Raw genomic sequence first — 22,018 nt, forward strand, 5'->3', positions numbered from 1 at the left:
TTATTTTTAATACCTATGTGATACATATTTTATCAATTAACATTAGGTTGTCCCAACTATATATAAATAAAGTTAGAGAAGTGAAGCTCATTTACTACACTCAATCTTATCATGAAAAAAAATTAGATAAAGCTAGAAATACTTTTATCTATGATTAGGAAAAAAAAATCGACCTAGGGAAAAAAAAAGATTATGAAAATTAGTCAAACAAGGAAGAAATAAAAGGCAAAAAAGGAAGAAACAGAAACTGACTCCATTTGTTATGGAACCTGGGACATAATATGTGGGAAGCTAAGGCCTTCACCAAGGACTCGGCTTCTCTGCTAGAGTTCATTTTGCTATAATCTGCTTGGAAAACACTCTCAGCTAGCCACGTCAGCTCACTTCAATCCAAGGGCCATTAAACTAACAACACAGAAAGCCCATAGCCTTCACTAACGATCTCCAAACGTTAAGGCTTTTTCAAGTTTCCCTCTAACAATTTTGACCTTCTACCAGTTTTCCCTCCAATCAGACTTCCTCTTCCTCACTGCTGATACATCTCTTATTCTTCACGATCACTCTTTGTCCAAATTTCATTCATCTTTAGGTGCTGGTACTTTGCTTTCATCATTCAGGTATCTGTATCTAGCTCTTTAGCATTGATCTTATGGATCCTGATCTTATCCCATTTAGCGTTTTTGGTTTTGGGTTTTGGTTCTTTGAAATCTCAGCCTTGTATCGATGGGTGTTTATCCTATTAAAGTATTCTATGTATATTTGTTTAGCTAAGACATGATTCAATCATTCTTATTCTCTTGATCTGATTCTATGGTCTGTCATATCAGATTTTTTTTTTTTTGTTTCAAAGTTAAAAACTGAACAGAGTAGCTAGTGAAAATAGAGTAGCATATAAGCCAAACTTCATAGCATGATACATTTTGCTTCTGAATTTGATTGGAATGTTAATACAGATTTTATATGTTATAGATTGAAAATCAATGATTGAATGGAGCCTATGGATAGAGATGACTCGACTAGTCCAGATTATAAGCCAATGAATGGTATGGAGTTTGACTCAGAAGAATTAGCATATGAGTTTTATAACATGTATGGGCGAAGAGTTGAGTTTAGTATTAGAAGACATATACATTACAAGAACAAGCATTCTGGTAAGCTCATCTCAAGAATATTTGTTTGTTCTAAAGAAGGTTTACGTACAATAGATAAGCGAGACCATTTGACTAAAAATCCTCGAGCGGAGACACGAACAAGTTGTGATGCTAAAATGATCATTAAATTGGATAAATCAAGTGGTAGGTACAGAGTTGTTCAATTTGAAGAAACTCACAGCCATGATCTTGTAATACAAGAGTGTGCTCACATGCTACCATCTCAACGAAATGTTACTTCTTCACAAGGAGCTGAGATGGAATTGGCTCAAGATTCTGGAATCCCACCGAAGCTTTCATTCGAGTTAATGGGCAGAGAAGTTGGTGGAAGAGAGGCTCTTGGATTCACTAAACAAGATCAGAAAAATTATCTTCAATCTCAGAGGCAAAAGAAATTGGCATATGGAGAAGCAGGATGCTTATTAAAATACTTCCAAAAGCAAGCATTAGAAAATCCCTCATTTTTCTATGCTGTGCAATTGGATAGTGATGAGCAAATAACAAATATTTTTTGGGCTGATGCTAGGATGATACTTGATTATGGTTTATTTGGTGATGTTGTGAGTTTTGACACTACATATAGAACTAATGAAGCCAATCGTCCATTTGGAGTATTTGTGGGATTTAATCATCATCGTGAGACTGTAATCTTTGGGGCAACATTGATGTATGATGAAACTTCTGATTCATTTACATGGTCATTTGAGACGTTTTTGGAGGCAATGTCTAACAAGGCTCTAAAGTCTATTTTTACTGACCAGGATGCTGCAATGGCTAAAGCTTGTGCAAATGTGATGCCTAACACATATCACTTGCTTTGCACATGGCATATAATGCAAAATGCCATTAAGAAAGCAAGTAGTATATTCAAGGGTGATGATAGGGTCACCACCTTCTTATCAAAATGTATGAATAACTATGAAGAGGAGGATGAGTTCCTACTTGTATGGGAAGCAATGCTTACTGAATATGGTGCGCATGATAATCCTTGGTTAACTAGTATATTCCGATTAAAGGAAAAATGGGCAAAACCGTATGTCAAGTGGGCATGGACTGCTGGAATGCATAGCACCCAGTTAAGTGAGAGTTTCAATGCTAGGCTAAAACCATATGTTAAGTCAGATTATGATGTACGTGGTTCAATTTTTCAAGCACTTTGACAGATTGCTCAATGATAAGTGGTATAAAGAGTTAGAGGCAGAGTATGGTTTGTGCTACAAGTTACCTGTTATTGGGATATTTTCTTCAATGGTGATCAAGGCTGGAAATATTTACACTAAAGCTGCATTTGAAGAATTCCAAATTCAGTATGAGAAGGCTCTTGACTACAACTTAGTCGGATGTATTCAAGATGGTGATGACGTACATTGTGTATAAAGTTGCCTTTAATGGTCATCCAAAGGAGAGATGTGTTAGGGTGAAGAAAGACCATTCAGTCTCTTGTAGTTGCAGGTTGTTTGAGATTGAAGGTATTTTGTGCCGCCATGCAATAAAAATCCTTACTAACTACATGAATGTGAAAGAAATTCCTGATCAGTATATTTTAAAAAGGTGGACAAGAAAAGCAAGATCTGAAAGAGTGAAAGACATGGATGGCCAAGACATCCAAGTAGATACCAACCTACAACAAACATCTTGGTACAAGTCTCTAAGTTCCATATCTACCAAGATTTCATCTCGGGCTGCTGAGAGAGAAGAGACATATCAGTTAGTTGTACATCATTTGGGGGAACTAAGCAAAGCTATTGAAGACGTGTTATGTTCAAAAATGGATACATTACAACTTGGTAAGAATGACCAGATTACACCTTCCTCCACTGTGATTGAGGGTATTAATATGGCCAACAGTAACTCGGAGAAGGCAAAAGTTGTTCAAGCCAAGGGATTCAAGAAAAGGGAGAGTTCTCAAGGAAGAAAAAAAAGAATTATAGGTGATTTTGAAAAAAAGTTTGGCCAAGAATCGAAAAGGGAGTCCTCTTGAGAAAGAAAAGTCATCTAGTTCTGATTCAACCAAGGTATTGAGTTTTCGTAAAAGTTCTTCTAATTCTGATTCAACCAAGCTATTGAGTTTTCTTAAAAGTTACTCATGTTTGTTTTTTCTTTTTTCATGTCCTCAGTCTGGTAATTGCAGTGCGCCAATTCCAATGTTATGGATGCCCACTTCAAGAATCTCAAAGTTTTAGTTACCAAGCATTACTTAACTCTCAAGATTTTCCAGATGATGGGAAAGACTCATTTTGTGGTGATGAATGATTTGAACTCAGAGTTCAATTTCTTCTTCTTTTTGCCATCTGTGGTGAAGGATATCACAGAATCGTGTAGATGTTAGGCTTTGTACAACTTGGTGTCTTTTGGTACAGTTTGGGAGTTTCATATTATAATAGGATGCTTGTTTGTGGAACTGTTCAATGCTCTTTGCTATTATAGTTTAAGCATTACCTATTTGATAATTCCTGTTCAATCTCTTGTGTTTTCATCTTTTGAATACTTTTTTTTTTTTTAATCACAATCTTAGTACACTACCTCAATTAGTTTTCTGCAGTTCCTAGCCGAACTTGAGTAATTTGACCATCAGTTGTGTATGTATGGGAGTACAGTACAAGCTTTAGTTTTCTGCAGTTTTAGTTTTCTGCAGTTCCTAGCCGAACTTGAGTAATTTGACCATCAGTTGTGTATGTATAGGAGTACAGTACAGGCTTTAGTTTTTTGCTTTAGTTTTAGTTTTTCTGCAGTTTTAGTTTTCTGCAATTTTAGTTTTCTGCAGTTTTAGTTTTTCTGCAGTTTTAGTTTTTCTGCAGCTTTAGTTTTCTGCAGCTTCAGTTTTCTGCAGCTTCAGTCAGTTTTAGTTTTTCTGCAGTTTTAGTTTTCTGCAGGTTCAGTTTTCTGCAGCTTTAGTTTTTCTGCAGTTTTAGTTTTCTGCAGCTTTAGTTTTCTGCACTTTTGTCCATCAGTTTGCCACTTTCTGCTCAATTTGTTGTGTATGGGAGTTTTGGTAACAAACTTTTGAGTTTCAATTTGATTCATATTCAGTAGCTTAACAAGGAGGCAATCACTTAAGATAAAAAATGGCTGGTCATTTGCCAAAGTTAAGATAAAAAATGAAATTCTCATTCATGTAAATAATACCCTGCATAATTTCTTCATACATAGAAACTTTTCATATTAATTCACTCCAAATTGGAGTCCTGCACAATCTTTTCATACATAGAAACTTAACAATTCACTCCAAATTGGAGTCATGGCCAAAAGTAAAAGTTTACACCTTCACCAAAACCAACAGCCTTCAACAATAAAAAAAAGCTACTATTAGTTAACATCATCAGCTCCACTTCCATATCCTAACCAACATGTTGTGCTCTGATTTGCCAATTGCATCAACTTCTGAATTTCCATCTTGAGGGCAAGTTTTTAAATACTCCTCAGGAACAATCCTAGCGTGTTCAGAAGGATCTAGCAAATTCAATGCAATCCATTTAACAATTGTGAGATTAGGGCAATTCTTCCCAATCAACACCAGCGACTCCGGAGATATTTCATGGCAATAGCTGATGTCAAGTTCCTTAATCATGGTGCACCGAAACTCTATGTCAGCGATGGATGCATCAGTCACATTCGGGTAGCACTTGATAGAAAGAACCTCAAGGTTTGGGCACCTAGAAAAATACAATTACAAGCACATATCACATTGGCATATATCTAACTCCAATTACCCACAACAGTCCATGAAAAGTTGAACTTAACAAACAACATTTGAAATGTACCAATGAAGAAAAACATAAACTACTCACTTCCAGGCCTCAAAAATCTAATTTTTCCAAACAAAAACTAAATATATAAACCTTTCAGCTCACCATACATCAATCAAGAACAAAAATTCATGCCCAAAAAACAAGTTTTAATAATCACCCTGCTAATCCCCACACCACACCACGACAATAAAAACCCACAACCAAAACCTTCCCACTTTTCAATTCCTCATTCCATTTCCACAAAAATCCAAACTTCCATAGAAAATCCAAACCAAAACCAAAATGAATCAAACACGAATAAATAAATGCAAGATAACATTAGCTTCATAGCTTGAAGGTGAAGATGAATAACATTAGCTCCATAACTTACAAACCAACTTCAGCATTTTTTCTCTTAGTGTGACTAAAAGTTTCGAAATTGGTAAAATTACAACATCAATGCTATACCAAATCCTTAGAAATTTCCACTCTTTCCTCTACTTCACACCAGTGGTACCCTCCTAATCCAAATTAAAGCTCAGGGCATACAAATGCATTATTTTTTTCCACACTCAACCCATCAATCAACAATGAAACTCCCTCAAAACAGACCAACCCAGATGATAAAATGCTTAATACAGATGGAAAATACTAACAATATGCAGAACAAACAAAAGGGCAATCATAACAGACCTCAGAAAACGCATCAACAAAGTAATCATCTTCAAATTCGATCTATTGCAAGCTCCTAACAATTTAGAATTCATTCCTACAACCTCCCAATAAAACACGCCCAAATCCAATAAATTGAAATACACCCAAATCAATTTGATTCAACGAATAACATGACACAAGATGGTGAGGGGAAGAAGGAAATTGGGCGAAGAAAGAGAGGGAGATGTGAGGAGTCGACAAATCGTGTTCGATTTAGTTCACGACTAGATGGTGAGGGGAAGGAGGAAATTGGGCCAAGAGAGAGAGGGAGATGTGAGGAGTCGAGAGATCGGACTCGACTTCAGTTCACGACTAGATGATGAGGGGGGTCTGATGAGGGGAAGGAGGAAATTGGGCAAAGAAAGAGAGGGAGAGGCAAGGTGCTTCTTGTTCGATTCAGTGTTGACGTTAAAGAATTATTTGGAGATCGTTAGTGAAGGCTATGGGCTTTCTGTGTTGTCAGTTTAATGGCCCTTGGATTGAAGTGAGATGACGTGGCGAGCTGAGAGTGTTTTCCAAGCAGATTATAGCAAAATGAACTCTAGCAGAGAAGCCGAGTCCCTTCACCAATTGGTCTGCAAACAACTTTTAGAATGTTGGTACATTTTATAGTATATAAATGTTTATGAGGTACATTTGGGTTGGGCTACAGTCCAAGTAGCCTTGTACATGGATCCGTCCTTGAACATCACCAGATGTTGCCGCTTTGTACATAGAAGGATCCATCCAGCTTTGAACTCTCTTTCTCCCTATCAATTAACTTTCTCAAACTATTGGAGATAGAAACTAAGCACCTATATTTGAATCAAGATGAAAATCAAGTATATAAATGTTATTTTGTAGTCGGTCTTTAGTTAGTTATTTAAAGTCGACGTATCGTTTCTTTTATCAATGGAATATGAAGACTTTAGAGCTTCGAGTCAATAGACAATGCTAGTTAGGTAGACTTATTTTTAATAATCAAATGACATTTTAAACTTTTGAGAACAATATATACGGCATCCACGGATCTAGATCTTTTCCTTGAAGATACTGGCCCGTACTGGCTTATCAACAATTCATCCACCAGTCTTTGTTTCTATTTTGAGGTTATTCAGTGATTGCAGCCAATGTTCTTTCTTCTAGCAATTTTAGAAGCAATATATGTGAAGGATGCCCAGTATACCGAGTCACTGATCAAGTAGGAACAAATAATCAGACTTATCCTTAAATATACTGGTACTTGCTTAGTTATATATCAATAGGTTAGAAAGTTACAATTGTAACAGTTCATCCACCAGTCTTTGTTTTTCTTGAAAGTACAAATCTGAAACTACAATTGCATATAAGACAAAAACACATATATTGCACTCACATACACACATGTATATATAATTAAAGAGAAACAAATATGCAGATCCTTAGAACAAGATGTTTACCTGCTAGAATTGATGAAGCCATCTCAAATACAGATCTTCTGTACTTCTCTTTGTTTGCTATCTATCTATGGAGCAAGAACTGAATAGCTCGTCTCAAAGAGGGTACAGGGACTGAGTATTTATAGTGAAAACATCCTAATACAATGCCCTCCCATAAAAGATAATTGTAATCACAATAATGTCTGTAATCACTATGATATATGTAGTCCGACATTTTAGTGCTTTTTTTTTTTTGAGGGAAGGAGGTCAGCCCTTTATTGAAGAAAAAAAGATTAGGGCTAAATACTATTTAGTACCCTGTGGTTTGTGCCCAACATCAATTCAGTCTCTCGACTTTCAATTTCATCAAAAACACCCATGCATTATCAAATCTCGTCAAATAGATCCTTCTGTCATTCATCCGTCAACTGCAGCCGTTAACTCACTGACATGGCATGCCACGTCAGCTCCTGTGGGCCCCATCTCTAACACAAAATTCCCAAATTGTCCATGCCCTCGTTTCTAATGTCTTCAAAATTTCTAATGTCTTCAAATTTCTGTTTGTTCCTTTTAAATAAACAGAAATTATTGCGGTTCAATCTGGATTACATCACCACTTGATCTCAGCCGTTAAAATTCAATTAAGGAAGGCTATAAATAGGCCAGATCAAGATCGAACGCCTCAAATTTCTCCAGAAGCTTCAAGGCTCTTCGACCTGGTTGACGACCCAACAACCCGAGAAGATGACCCAGGGAAAATCTCCGTCCGGCCACCTCACGACGGTGCACCGACACCAATAGCTTCCTCTCCTCGTCGCCAACGTCTTTTTGGGGTCAAATCGTTCAGCCGGCAGCACTGGGAAGAGAATCGAGGCCAGGAATCTTCGTGTTTTCCGGCTGTTCTTCGACGAATTCCGGTGATGGAATGATCTGCATGCATGAGGTAGGAAAAAATCCATCCTTGCGTCGAGCTCTACGTCGTGCTATGATTTGTTTTTGAAATCGACTAAGTTTTCAACGATTTTGTTTTGGGTGCTTTCGGCTTTGACGGAGCTGCTGTCAATGACGGCGATTCTGGTGCTTCTGGGCTCAGCACCGACATCGTGGAGCATAAATCGAGACCTGGTTGCGCACTTGCGCTCAATTCATCGAATGGGTGGAACTCAGTGAATTCGAATTTGTTGGGTCGCCTCTGTTCGTAGTTCATCGAGTTGGGTGGAACTTGGTGAATTCGAACAGTGAACAAAAATTGATGATTTGATGTATCTGGAATCGTTGAAGTTGTAGAATTGGATATGCAAAGTTAGGCTGCAGACGTCTTGGGTTTTCTGGATAATACTGAGTCATTTGGTTTGATGTTCATGTTGGTTTGTTGGTTCGATAAACATGAGTATGAAGTAACCTCTCATGAAGATAAACCCACCTTCGAAAATGGGTCACCCACGGCTGTGGTTGAGGAGAGGAAGAGGAATCAGACGGCGGAGCTCGCAGCCACCAGTGGCAGTGCTCTGGCATTGGCTTTTCTCTGCAACAAGGCTCTGTTCTTGATTCAACTTTTGAAGAGATGAGAAACGAGGACATGGACAATTTGGGAATTTTGTGTTAGAGATTGGGCCCACAGGAGTTGACGTGGCATGCCATGTCAGCGAGTTAACGGTTGCAGTTGACGGAGGAATGACAGAAGGATCTATTTGACGAGATTTGATAATGCAGGGGTGTTTTTGATGAAATTGAAAGTCGAGGGACTGAATTGATGTTAGACACAAACCACAGGGTACTAAACAGTATTTAGCCCAAAAGATTACAAGTGAGAGAGTTCAGCTGCTACTGCAGCCATAAGAAAGCTAGGTGTAGAAAAGTAAAAACTATCCTGCACTAAAATCCTACCCTGTGCAGCCAACAAGTGGGCAACCATATTTGCCTTTCTATTTGCATAAACTATACGTACATTGCCTAGGCCTTCCAAAAGCAACCTGAGATCATCATAAATACGACCAAGAACAGAGGTGTTGATTGTAGAGCCTGAGTCAAGCTGCTGCTGGACCTCCATAGCATCAGTTTCCAGAATAGCTGGAACAAAACCCTGCTCTAGCTGCTGCAAACTGAACTGCTTTCATGCACGCCTGTACCTCTGCATGCATGTTCAGTAGAAATTAAGCCCCGCAAACTACTTGCTCCACCAGCAAGCATAGAACCACTCGAATCCTGTACCACAAAACCAAAACCTCCAGTTCTAGTCTCATGAAAGAATGACCCATCAACATTGATCTTACATAAACCAATTGGAGGTGCCACCCATTTTGCAACTCGACTACCATGAACATTACTACACTTTACTTTGGAGTTGTGAAACCTGAATTCCTCCAATCGCGAAGTCGAACGAATCACCACATCACAGGCCATACTACGCTTTTCCTCCCACACTCGAGCATTTCTTTCCCTCTAGATACTTCACAGACTACAAAATAATTCCCCCAAATGGTTGAGAGACAACTCATTGGCACAATAGCTTAACCAATCCAGAATATCCATTACACCTAAATGTGGGTTATAGCAGACTTGTCGTAGCACCCCATTCTGCTTAAGGACTTCCTGTGTGTAGGGGCAATCCCTACAAATATGTATAGTAGACTCATTGTCCTGACCACACTGAGAACATATTTGGGACTCCACCTCAACCTGTTTTGATACTAACCTTTCAAGAGAAGGTAAAATGTTGTGACACACCCTCCATAAATGAATTTTTGCAGCATTTGGAATCAAAACTTTCCAAAGCTTTTTCCAGAACCCACCATTCACCGTAAGCTCAAAAGGTCTGCGGTTTGGAGAGGTAGAAAAAGAAAATCGATAGGCAGTTCGAACTAAGAACTTACCATCCCTCTCAAGCTTCCATACCAACCTGTCAAGAACCCTTCTCAAACTAAGCGGGATGTGTAAAATTGCATTAGCCTCCCCCACAGGAAAAACACTCTGGATCAATAGCTCATTCCACATTCTTGTGGTATGCATAAGGTCACTAACCATAGTGACTTCCTCCCGGAATCGCAGACACCCAAGAATCCTCCCAAATATTCACAGAAGTGCCTTCCCCTACTTGCCAGTAAGATCCTTCTTGCAATAAGTTTCTTTTAGAAAAAATACTTCGCCATGAAAAAGAAGGAGAAGAATGAGGCGTAGCAGTCCAGAAAGATCTTTCTGGATAGTACTTAGCCTTATACAGGCGGGCAATAAGAGAAGAAGGATTATTCACCACACGCCAAGCTTGTTTCGCCAACATAGCCGAATTAAAATATAAACTCCGGAAACCCAGACCCCCCTAGCTCCTCCTTTGGATTATAGAGAGCCTTCCATGTTTTCCAATGAATTTTCTTTTTGTCTAGAGTCGAACCCCACCAAAATCTTGCACACATCTGCTCCAAATCATCACAAAAATTCTTTGTCAATTGGAATACACTCATAGCAAAAGAAGGCAGGGCTTGAGCAACAACCCGAATCAAGATGTCTTTGCCTGCTCCACTCAACATTTTCCCTTGCCAAGCTTCGAGTTTTTTGGCCAGGTTATCTTTAATATACTGAAACGTAGCTGTCTTCTTTCTCCCTACATAAGTGGGAAGGCCAAGATATTTCTCGTGCGACGCCACCACCTCGACACCTCATCCCTCATATCTTCTGGCACATTCCCACTAAGCACCACCGAACTCTAGTTGAAATTAACCAACTGCCCGGAAGCTCTTCCATAAGTTTCAATGACATCTTGTATTTCACGGCAAGCTTCTAGAGAGGCATGGGCATATAACATGCTATCGTCAGCAAATAACAGGTGGTTCACTGAAGGGGAATTGTCACATACCTCTATTCCAGGTAGTAGCTCGAGATTCTGTTTATGTTGGATCAACGCCGAGAAACCTTCTGCCCCTAAAAGAAACAAATAGGGAGACAACGGATCACCTTATCGTAACCCCCGACTTGGAGTGACATAGCCGCGTGGCTTTCCCCGAACCAAGAACGAATATCGAACTCAAGTCACACATTGCATAACTATATCAATCCAATCATGTGCAAAACCGAAACGATTTAGAACTTGCCTAAGAAAAGACCACTCCATACGGTCATAGGCCTTATTGAGATCAAGTTTCAAAGCCATGTAACCCTCCCCTCCTTCTCTCTTATTATGGACAAAATGCGCAATCTCATTCGCCACCAAAATATTATCTGTGATCAACCTTCCAGGAACAAATGCACTTTGAAAAGGAGAAAATACCAGAGGAAGAACCAACTTTAACCTATTAGCCACCACTTTAGAACAAAGTTTGTAGATAACATTACACAATGCAATTGTCCTCAAATCTGACATTCTCTCTGGATTAGTAACTTTCGGTATAAGAAAAATATGAGTGAAATTTATTTGTCGTAACAGCTGACCTGATTGTAAAAAACTTTGGACTGCAAGGGTAATATCATCTCCAATGGTTTCCCAATAGTGTTGAAAAAACAAAGGAGGCATGCCATCCGGACCTGGCGATTTAGTAGGGTACATTTGGAACAAAGCCCTTTTAATCTCGGCCTGATTATATGGAGCACAGAGTTGGCTGTTCATATCCTCAGTCACACAAGGAGGAATCGCTGCTAATGTTTTCGTCACCGCTTCATGAGCAATATCCTGAGCTGTAAACATTTTGGTAAAATAAGAGGTCACAATAGTTTCCATGCCTTTGTCGTCATCACACCAAACTCCCTCATCATCATAAAATCCATATAACATGTTTTTGTAACGTAGATTCGAAGCTTTCCTATGAAAAAAACTAGTATTTCGGTCCCCTTCCTTAAGCCAAGTCACTCTTGAACGTTGCTTCCAAAAAGTTTCCTCTTGGGACAGCAGAACCTGAAGGCGATCCATTAAACTTTTCTTCTCATTTTGAACTGCCTCAGAAATAGAGACATCCATCAACTCCTCCAACCGAGCTCGAATACCTAACATGCTTAATTGCCTGGCACGAAAAGTTTGTTTATGCCATTTATCTAGACGCAGCCTCGTATACATAATCTTCTTCGTGGCACAGAACATGGGCGTCCCAGTCACGTTAGTATTCCATGCCTCCTGAACTACCCCATTGCACTCGGCATGCTGCAGCCAGTAGGCTTCAAATTTGAAGCGGTGGTGACGTAGACGTCGAATGATTGGTACTGTGCTAGCCTGTAGCAGAATGGGAGCGTGGTTCGAATCACTTAGAAGGAGATTACAAAGTCTCGCATGGCTGAAAATATCACACCACGACGGCGTACACACCGCCCTATCCAAACGCAGTTGTGTTTCCGAATTCCACCACGTACACATAGGACCATAAAAACCTAGATCAAGAAGATCCCCATAGCCAAGAGCATCCCGAAACCCTCACTGCTATTCAAGATCTCATTGAAGTCACCTATTACCACCCACGGAATCGAATCCAAGTCACTTAGGTTGCGCAATAAATCCCACGATTTGTCTCGCTCCCCGGTTTGCGCATATCCATAGAACCCAATAAGACGCCAGGACCACCAGAGATCACCAAGTCAATATGATGTGCAGAGGAAGACCGAGTCTGGATATCCACCTCCTCATTCCAGAACATAGTTAACCCCCCTGAGTTACCCTTACTGAGCACCTCTTTATACGGCTGAAAACCCAGAGCTCGATGTAGATCCATAAAATCTGACATACGACTAATCTTCGTCTCACAAAGAAAGACAATCTGGGGACGATTATGAGAGATGAGATCCTTCAGCGCCCGCTTCGTTGAATAATTGCAAATCCCTCTGCAATTCCAACTAAGGATATCCATATTCCTGGTCGAAAGTTACCAGCTATCCAGATCACCGGAAGCAAACCCTAGAGCAAACCCTAGGTCAAGTTTTTGCAAAAAATATCCAATGAGAAATTAAGTAGTCTTTCGACATTTTAGTGCTTGATTCAAGCTATTTAGGTTTCCCAATATATTCATTTGATTCATATGATAAATATATTTAACAGGGAAAATGAATTACTTAATATCTCTAGTTACTTGCTCTATTGGTAACAGTAATTGTTGTGCTAAATATAAGCTTGTAATTGTTCAATTCCAACTTACATTTCTTTGTCCTTGGTGGCTGCCAATCTTCTTTATTCAGGCTTTCTAACATGTTTAAAACCGACTTGAAGGCTTTCTACCAAGTTTTTTTGAATCATATTATCCTTCTTACCATTAATTCTTGTCCTGTAACAAAATATGAAACCCACAATAGCATTACTGAACACCTTTTAGCTATACTTAAATTAATTACTTTAGAATTTCCTTCAAATTAGTATTAGTTAGATGAGAGAATTAGAATACGATCGAATTTGTGTTGTGAAGCTATATTAGATTACGAAAGAGCTGATGACCACAACTCGAGCAACAAAATCAAAAGCAACTCCAGATACTTAGGTTAATGTTTTCCAGAGCTAGCACATTTGCTTCACACTAATTTCTTTTGGACAAAGCTGCATGATGACAAAAAGTATCTATCATGCAAATAATTGCTAGGCTTCCACCACCAACTATAAACAATAAGAATAAATTCATGTGCTGCACATCAACATGAACTGATATAAGTTTCCTTGGCTCCTTGCAGAGAAAACTAATAACGTAATGCAGGTAGCTAGAGACTTCACTTTTTTTTTTTTTTTTTTTTGACAGAACTCAGGGGCGGAGCCACATTGGGACGTGTGGGGGCAGTGGCCCCAGTGATTTTAGATTTTTGTTGAGCTGGTCTCCGTTTTGCCCCCGCAATCAATATCCAAATACTTGTTCTTCTTCTTCCTCTTCCTTCCTCCGATCTAATTCCCTCTAAAAGCTCAAAGCTTAAGCTGTCTCTAGACGGTCCTCCATCTTGGTTAATCAGAAACCCAAGCTTTGAGACTTGGTTGGGTGGATCTTTCACAGTTTTCAATCACTCTACCTAATGGAAAATTGTTGGGTGGGTTACTATCGTGTTTAATGTTTATGTATTTGCTGCTTCTCTTACTACTCTGTTAACCTTGGGTTTCACAAGCTTGGTTTTGGTGTGGAATATAGCTAAGGATGAAAATGCACACCACCTGTTCGACTTAATTCCCAAGAGAGAGCTTTAAGCCCTTTTTTTTGGAGGTTTCCTCTTGTTTCATGTGGCTAAGGATCAATATCCAAATAGTAGCCTTGCGGCTACTGCAGATTGCAGAATGGTACTATTTACAGCTTTGCTGCTACTGCCAGGAACCGAAAGCCTGGAATTTTATTTGCCCCCATTTATATACCTTCCTGCCTCGGCCCCCACAGAACGAGGTTAATTTATTGAAAGAAAAAGAAAAAAAAAAGTACATAAAAACAGGTAAGGGGAAGACAAAAATCTTACCCCTCGAAAAATTGAAGAGATACACCTCTTCAAGAACAACTACAAACTAGCTAAATCGCAAATTAGGAAAACCTAAACGGTTACGAGCACAAAAAAAAATTGTAAATTGTGGAATCGAATCCCACCAATCATATCAGACAATAAAGCACCAAAATTAGCTAAAGCATCAGAAACTTGATTACTCTCTCTATAAATGTGTGAAGAAAGCAAGTGAATTTGAGAAATCCAATGAAGACAATTGCCTCACTCCACTCGAAGTTGTTAGGGCACCGTATGAGAAGAGCGAAGGAATGTAAGAACAAGAGACAAATCAACTTCTAACAAAACATGCTTCCAGTCGCGAACCCAAGCCAACTCAATAGCTTTGATTCCGCCATTTTTTCAGCTGCAACTAAGCTTCAGATATCTAAATTGGCCAAGAACCTCACCCTTTTAGTCTCGAAAAACTCCACCATAACCCGCACTAGGTGAGTTCATTTCCCATGCCCCATCCATATTAATTTTAACCCAATCAATTAAAGGAGTGCAGGTAGACTTCACTTCAATAAGTAGCGCTTAAATTACATGGTTTCAAAACCAGTGGATCCTCTTTCCCCTGCGTATTTGAATCAGAGACTTCAGCAAAGAGATGATAGCTAATATTAAAAGAGTGCCACACATCACCGTGAGCATAATATCAACCGAATTTGCACCGAATATAAATTCAAACAAATTTCTGTGACTACGTCTCGGCTGCACTGCTAATGTGCCAGAAAAAAATGCAACCACCATTCCTCCAATGGAATACTGAATGAGACTTGATGGTGTGGGTAGATGGATGGATAACACAGTTATCGGAGTTGATTCATTATAGATTGCAAGAATTGAGATGTAGAAGGACGCTGCATTGAAAAACTGAAACACTTTGAAAGCGGCCTTGTCATATAAAATAGGCATTCCGTCATCTTTAAATCCTCCAGGCACACTGGTGAAAGATGCTGCAAACGTAACAGTTGCAATGAGCGTTGCAACTAGTAGTTTGGTGTCATCTCTTTCCAAGGCATTACGATCATCCGGACGAGCTCGCAGCTGGTTTTCTCTGATCTCGTCTGTGTCCTTCTCTAGTGGTTCCAATTTGTTGAAGTCACGACTGACTTGTTGTTGGAAAAATGGCACGCCAACAGAGCACCCCAGGTTGTGCAAAACCATACCACGGCGAATTTTTTCCTTTAAACATCAAGAAAGCACACTCTTTTAGTCTTTAAAGACGAATGCAATGACATAAAGGTTAGTACTTTTTGTGTTGCATACCTGTTCACCAATATTGTCACCAAGAAACATGTCGGCGGGCATCGAGAATTCCTTATTAATAGCAATCTTGTCCACTCTCCGATCGCCAGACAGAACTTTTATGATTTTATCATTTTGGTGAAGGGTAGCTAAGTGCAAAGGAGTGTTTCCATCTTTATCTGCTTCGTTTATAATCGCCGCAAGCTTAGGCGTCTTCAATATGTACTCCACAACATTAACTTGTGCTCCTAATACTGCAGCATGTAAAGCCGTTTGGTCTTTGTCATTCAGCAGATCACAAATATCGGGCCGCCACCGAAACAGCTCCTCCATTATTTTGGTGTGGCCGGCATGGGCTGCTACATGGAGAGCTGACATTCCAGAGTTGTCTAAGATGTAAGATGTAGAACTATCGCATTGCATTAGCACTCTAGTCGCTTCAAGGTTCCCTCTAAATGCTGCATAGTGTAACGGTGTCCAGCCAAGTGCATCGACATTTTTAATCATCTCAGGATTTTTGGACACCATTGTCCTCACAATGCCTAGCATATATTACACTGAAAAATTAGAGCTAAGCAGTACTATAATCTCAACCAGTAAAATTAGCCTAGTTAGTAATTTTTCGTATTATAAATGAATAAAACATGTATTTACGTTTTTTTCAAAAATACTTCCGTACTTCATATTTTTGAAAAGGACTCGTTAAATTTCCCTTATTTTTAAAGCCAAAAATATTATACACGTACTATACAAGATTTTTATGTTTTTTCCCGTATTTTACACATATTATTGAACAAAAATGAATATAAATTAATATTTTTAATTAAAAATTTTAATTATTTAATTAATTAAAAATATTTTGCCAAACTTTTCAACGAACTATATATAGGATAAAATGTTCTTAATAAAAAAAAACTATAGGATAAAATGTCCGAATAATTCACGTACGTATTTTTCGCGTACTATACAAGTCCTTTTTTTTACTAACTATGAAAATTAGAAGTCCAAACTTGAACAAAGAGGGCATTCCTTTTAATAGAAATTATTCACTTATTGTATGGGATTACTGAAAAACCAAAAGGGTCCTAAACTTTTGGTTGAATAAAAAGTTAAAATCAAATTCACCCTTTCCAAGATTACAATGGCAAGCAAATCCAAGAAACGTGAAAATAAACTGCGTACGCATATATCAGGAGCAAAACCGTCACTTCCGGTGCATCCAACTAATAATAAGTCAAAATCAAATTTACTCTTTTTAAGAATACAACTGCCAATTCAAAAAAAAAGAATACAACTGCCAAGCAAGAAAAGTGAACCTGTGAAAATAAACTATGCATATATAATTGAGGGGATCATGTAGAAAACTACCTTTGCTGGTGAGGTTGCTGCGAGTTACAGCGGCGTGCAAAGCCGTCACACCATTAGTCCCTCGAAAACAAGGACACACCGGTGACTTCAACAGATAACGAGCAATCTCTGCAGACCCCTTCCTAGCAGCCAAGAACAAAACCGATTCATCTGCCCTGTTAGTCAAACAACACAGTTCTGGATCGGCTTCCATTAACATAACCACCACTCCAAGATGACCGTACCGCACAGCCACATGCAGAGCCGTATCCATTTCTAAATTCGTCATCCGAAGTAGCGGCTTTAGATGACAGCTTTCCTCATCAGCTCCTCTTATGTGCAGCGCTTTCGCCTGATCGATAAGGAACTCGACAATTTCATCACAGCCTACTCTAGCGGCCACGTGAAGAGGAGTGTCGCCCTTTTTGTTAGCAGCCCAAAACAGAGCAGGAGAATAATGACTCGGGACTTGTCTGAAAAACTCAATCCGTTTGAATTCGGCGGCGATGTGAAGGATGTTGTTGTCTTTAGGCGTTTTCTGAAGGAGAAGATCGTGGTTTAGTAATACGTCGCCGTCTCTGATTCTTCTCAAGAAGCTGACATCTCCATTCTTCACCGAATTATACAGGTAAAGATCCATGGTGGTTTTCGATGCCTCCTCCTACGTACTCCTCCTATCTTATAATTCTTATCCCACCTACCAGTCGAGGCAACTAGTCGAATGAATCAAAGGGGTGAGAGATTACAAGATGGGGGAAGTAGAAAGAACCAAATGACATGAGGGTCGGTCAATACTGGCAGCGATGCTGACAGATTCAAAACCAAGCAATGCACTGGAGATGGGCCGCCGCAGGTATGCGGAACAATATTGAATGGCCCTGTTGGGGAGATGGGACTCCCAAGCCGGCATCCGACTTGCAAAGAAATGACACTACTAGAAAAAAACCCCACCACACACAGATTTGGTTCACACAGATATCCGCACCGAAAAAGATTATGTGTGTTTTTAAAATTGCAAACACAAGATATCTGTGTGCAAAACTATATGCACATAGTTTTCCGTGTGAATTGAAAACTAAAAGTGAGACCTTCAAAATTCACACGGAAATTCGTGTGAAATTCACACAGGTATCCGTATGAATTATGGTCACACACAGATTTCCGTGTTAAAATTTATTTATATTTAAAAAATTATTTTATTTGTGTCAGACATTACACAGACTTCCGTATGAATTTGAGTTGATACAGAAAAAAAATCCATGTGAATCTTATTTCCAAATAAAATAAAAACAAGTTAACTATTTAAAATTTAATAAACATATTTATATACAAAATATTTACAATATACTAAAGCTCAGTTGCCCGGTTTTCTGTTTATCACTGTTCACAAAGTGGAGTGACGGTTTTGCCCTTGATATTTTGATGAATAACAGTTTTGCCTGAGAAGGATTCTCGGTTCTTCTTCTTTTTGGAAGTCTCTGTATCTCAGTCTTGCAGACTATCAAGGTGGTCTTCGTTTCAATTTTCAGTCTATGCTGGGTCTCTGTTTGATTACACTCAATAAAACCTGTTTTTGCTTCGGATTTTGTTGAAACAGAAGAAAAGAAAAGAAGAAGAGGGAGACGGGAAAAAGTTGATGCTCGATTTGAACAGAAATTGAGTAAATTGATCAGGGATTCTACGATGGCTTCGAATTTGTTTCATTTAGTTTTTGTCTGTCGCTCAGCTTTTCCACCATGATACATCACCGTTTTGGGTTTTGGTTTTTTTTTTTTTTTTTGAACCTTGATTTTGTTGATTCAATTTTTAGTTGTTCTCTCATTCTGATGTGGGATATGTATTGGATTTGAATTGAAAGTTTTTGATTTGGGGGTTTATACGCATATTACTTTGTTGTGTTTGCCTTGATATTTTGAACAGCCAGATGAACAATTTCTGAACATCATCTTCAAATTTTGCAGGTATGACAAATCTCCTCTGGCTTTTCTTCAAGAAAGGTCTGCCTATAAAGATTTACTTCGTTCTTTTCTTAAAGCCTTGGTCTTTTTTATGTTGGTCATTACGGTTTTGACTTCTATAGTTCTAATCGATTTCCCAAATTTGAACTTTCCATAGCTGACTTGCTAAAACTTAATTGAGATTGAAATGAATGAATATTTGAATCCAATCTTTAGCTAGCTTTTGTTCTGCTTTTTATTTATTTATTTATTTATTTATTTATTTTTTTATCTTGGTTGAATATGGTTTTGGAGGATTTTGTTTCTTTTACATCTTCATTCTTTCACCTACCGTGACTCAGTAGCTGACCTTTGCAGCACTCAAATTAAACTGCCTGATTGTAGAGCTGACTCTGTGAGTTAATTTCTCTTCAGTTTTTTATTTTATATTTTATTTATTTATTTTGTATGTTTTCAGTTCTGTGATTGGTTTTCTTGCTTAGTTGAATTTGAAAGATTGGAAATTTGTTAGTAAGGATTGCAAAGATACTGAATTTTTAGGTGTGTAGTTGAGTAGTTGTATACTGAGTTAAGGATATGGAGGTAGATATGACTGTCACTATTTCAAGCAACTCTATCTGTTGCTTTCTTTAGTCAGTTTAGTGCAGGTACATATTTTTCTGGTCTCTCATATTGTGCTATTTTCTGTGGTTGAAGCAGTTGGAAAAATAGGTATTGCAATGTCTAGGATGGTGAAGATGCTGTTTGCAAGGAAAGAAATGAGAACACTAACGGTGGGTACTTGATGTTGCTGGTAAAACCACCATCCTCTACAAGCTCAAACTTGCACAATTAGTACTATCTACTACTCCACTTTGGTTTTTCAATTTATTGTCTATGTTTTGTATTCCTGCAACTTCTACCTGTGTCTTATTTTAGTTGTCACCCATTTTGGTTAACTTTTTGTCAATCGTTAATGGCTTATATTACAATGTTCTTTGTTCATGAGTTGATGTCTTCTAAGAGTGAATACATAACGGTAGCAATATGCTGTTGAAAATCCATTTTTTGCATTTTTTTTCCTGTCATTTGAACTATATTTGCCATCTAACCAATAGCTAGCTTAGCCATTCTTGATAGACAATTGCAGAATCTGTTGGTGATTGGTTCTTTTATCGAAATGTGACGAAGCATATTGGTTGTTAGTTTCCCTGCAATCCAGTCTGCTATCGTCACAGTGCTGCATAGAGTTAATCGAACTTGAGAACAGTTCCAGCATTTGAAGGGGGTTATACCCTGGTGGAAATCTTCCTTTCCTGTCCAAGACCATGAGTTGTCTTGTGTGGTATAACAAATCAGCTTATATTTGGTATCATATTTTTGCATAGAGAAGAATAGGGAGAAAAAGATTATGTTATTATTATTATTTTTTTTGGGAATACACCTTTGCTTTCTATTATGTGGCAACTAATGTATAGCTTTCTTTAATCTTGAAGGATCTATGCTTTCTATTTGTATAAAATTGATTCTATCGATTGGGACTCCAAGTATAACATAAAGGTGTGTGTTTGCAGATCTATTAGCATTTTGGTGAAAATGGAGAGCTTCAAAGCCATTTAGAATCAGGAAGGAATCATTGAAGCTTCCTATGGAGTCATGATTGCTTGGGTTGATCTTGGAGTTGAAATCCCACTCGAACTGATTTTTTAGTCCAAGAGGAAATAATCCAAGTGTGTGGGCAGCTAAACAATCAAGTATTTGTAGCTTCTCAACTACTTGAATCAATGATTGAATACCCAACCGCAACACATGCTGAGATACCACTCTCAGTTGTACTAATGATACTGATAACAGGGAAAGATTAAGAAAATAAATTTCCTCTATGATGACTTCAAAGGCAGTGCCTTGATGAATAATAATCTCCTCTGCCCATCAGAAAAGAAGCTTTTTCCTCACCTTGGTGTTGGATTGGACAGTCTCTCTCTCTCTCTCTCTTTCTCTCTCTCTCTCTCAGATCTATCGCTGGTAACATTTGAAGGGCGTTGGACCGTGTCCCGCAAAGATAATTATAATGGTCAGTGTTTGTATCAGTTTGAAGATCGATGATTTAGATTTGTGGTTACTATTTCTCGTAGATCTGCCTAATCCATTTCTCTTCCAATATCCTCTATTTTTGATTCGAATCATTATGGGTCTCCGTCCTCAAGCCATAACCAAATCTAATCCAACACTTCGAGCTCGCAGTCAAATCAATCATTGAAGAAATTATGCGAACAAGTAAGAGGATTGGCAACAGAGTTTTCTGGGTTCTGTGGCTGCCTAAAGATGAATGGATTGGGTCACATTTCTGAAGATGAGGCATCTAGCAGCACTAGTTGTAATGGGACTCATACTTCCCCATGGATTGGTGGTCTCGATTTGGTCGTATTGAGAATTAAAAGGCCACTTCTTTCGTGGTGGCTGTAGTGGGTGCTTAAGGAGTGAATATGTGCTTTTGGTGGAGGCATTGGCGGTTTGTGAAGCATTAGAAAGGTGTATATCTTGGAAGGATGGAAGAGGATAATGCTGGAAACAGATGCAAAGATGGTAATTGAATACTTACGATGACAATAATTTGAGGGACCAAAAAACTTAATAATTTGTGGGACTAAAAAATTTATTTAATAAAATTCAATAAATGTATTTGGTACACACAGATTTTTTTGGTGATGGGACATAATTGTTGGAGTTGATTAAAGTGGTGGGACCCATCCAATGCATTCACAGGGATAGACAATTTCGTGTGTAGTAGTATTAGCAACGCCAGTAATACATACAGACATATAATCCGTCGCTGTATCTGTATGTATTGACGTATTCACACGAATTTCCGTGTGGAATGCTATGTGTTTGGCTCCCAAAATCAATCTGGTACAAACTGTCTCTTTTGAATGCGCGAGCGTGCCAGCACCGTGGGGTGCAGTCGTCGGGGCGTCCCTTAACCTGACTTCTGAATCAAACGATGTGGACGAGGAGAGCACCAACCTCGTCACAATGTTCTTTTCTCTGCCTTTCGGAAAAGGACTTCTTGCCTTACAGGTAAGGGC

General features: G+C 38.7%; 3 protein-coding genes and 1 long non-coding RNA gene across 5 annotated transcripts; 2 read left to right on the forward strand and 2 right to left on the reverse strand.

Annotated features, from left to right (window-relative positions):
• Positions 1 to 988: 988 nt before the first annotated feature.
• Positions 989 to 2,311, forward strand: LOC133731056 (protein FAR1-RELATED SEQUENCE 5-like). Its single transcript, XM_062158525.1, has one exon. It carries the CDS (start codon positions 989 to 991, stop codon positions 2,309 to 2,311), a length of 1,323 nt encoding a protein of 440 aa, XP_062014509.1.
• Positions 2,312 to 4,315: 2,004 nt separating this feature from the next.
• On the reverse strand, positions 4,316 to 5,948 carry LOC133733817 (F-box protein SKIP1-like). Its single transcript, XM_062161455.1, has 2 exons — positions 5,573 to 5,948; positions 4,316 to 4,804 (listed from the first exon to the last, which is right to left on the reverse strand). The coding sequence occupies exons 1-2, from the start codon at positions 5,644 to 5,646 to the stop codon at positions 4,471 to 4,473; spliced, it is 408 nt and encodes a 135-aa protein (XP_062017439.1). The 5' UTR covers positions 5,647 to 5,948; the 3' UTR covers positions 4,316 to 4,470.
• Positions 5,949 to 14,478: 8,530 nt separating this feature from the next.
• Positions 14,479 to 17,849, reverse strand: LOC133728525 (ankyrin repeat-containing protein At5g02620-like). The gene is made up of 3 exons (XM_062155929.1): positions 17,017 to 17,849; positions 15,670 to 16,190; positions 14,479 to 15,585 (listed from the first exon to the last, which is right to left on the reverse strand). The coding sequence occupies exons 1-3, from the start codon at positions 17,633 to 17,635 to the stop codon at positions 14,950 to 14,952; spliced, it is 1,776 nt and encodes a 591-aa protein (XP_062011913.1). The 5' UTR covers positions 17,636 to 17,849; the 3' UTR covers positions 14,479 to 14,949.
• A 1,372-nt stretch (positions 17,850 to 19,221) lies between these two features.
• LOC133728526 (uncharacterized) lies at positions 19,222 to 21,497 on the forward strand. Of its 2 annotated transcripts, none has more exons than XR_009855881.1 (3): positions 19,222 to 19,347; positions 19,653 to 19,787; positions 20,073 to 21,497. It is a non-coding gene; the product is annotated as an uncharacterized LOC133728526 (long non-coding RNA). The 2 variants fall into 2 exon arrangements; XR_009855880.1 differs by having other exon boundaries at positions 20,083 to 21,497.
• The last annotated feature ends 521 nt before the right edge of the window (positions 21,498 to 22,018 follow it).

The sequence above is a fragment of the Rosa rugosa genome, chromosome 2 (assembly GCF_958449725.1).
Source record: "Rosa rugosa chromosome 2, drRosRugo1.1, whole genome shotgun sequence".
Classification (NCBI taxonomy): domain Eukaryota; kingdom Viridiplantae; phylum Streptophyta; class Magnoliopsida; order Rosales; family Rosaceae; genus Rosa; species Rosa rugosa.

What these genes read in the sequence shown, in the direction of transcription:
- LOC133731056 (XM_062158525.1), top strand. Translation starts at nt 989, where the DNA reads ATGGAGCCTATGGATAGAGATGACTCGACTAGTCCAGATTATAAGCCA.
- LOC133733817 (XM_062161455.1), bottom strand. Translation starts at nt 5,646, where the DNA reads ATGAATTCTAAATTGTTAGGAGCTTGCAATAGATCGAATTTGAAGATG. An exon ending in TTGTTGATGCGTTTTCTGAG is followed by an intron (nt 4,805 to 5,572) that starts GTCTGTTATGAT and finishes GTATTTTTCTAG; the next exon opens with GTGCCCAAACCTTGAGGTTC.
- LOC133728525 (XM_062155929.1), bottom strand. Translation starts at nt 17,635, where the DNA reads ATGGATCTTTACCTGTATAATTCGGTGAAGAATGGAGATGTCAGCTTC. An exon ending in CAGCAACCTCACCAGCAAAG is followed by an intron (nt 16,191 to 17,016) that starts GTAGTTTTCTAC and finishes AATATATGCTAG; the next exon opens with GCATTGTGAGGACAATGGTG. An exon ending in GTGACAATATTGGTGAACAG is followed by an intron (nt 15,586 to 15,669) that starts GTATGCAACACA and finishes TGATGTTTAAAG; the next exon opens with GAAAAAATTCGCCGTGGTAT.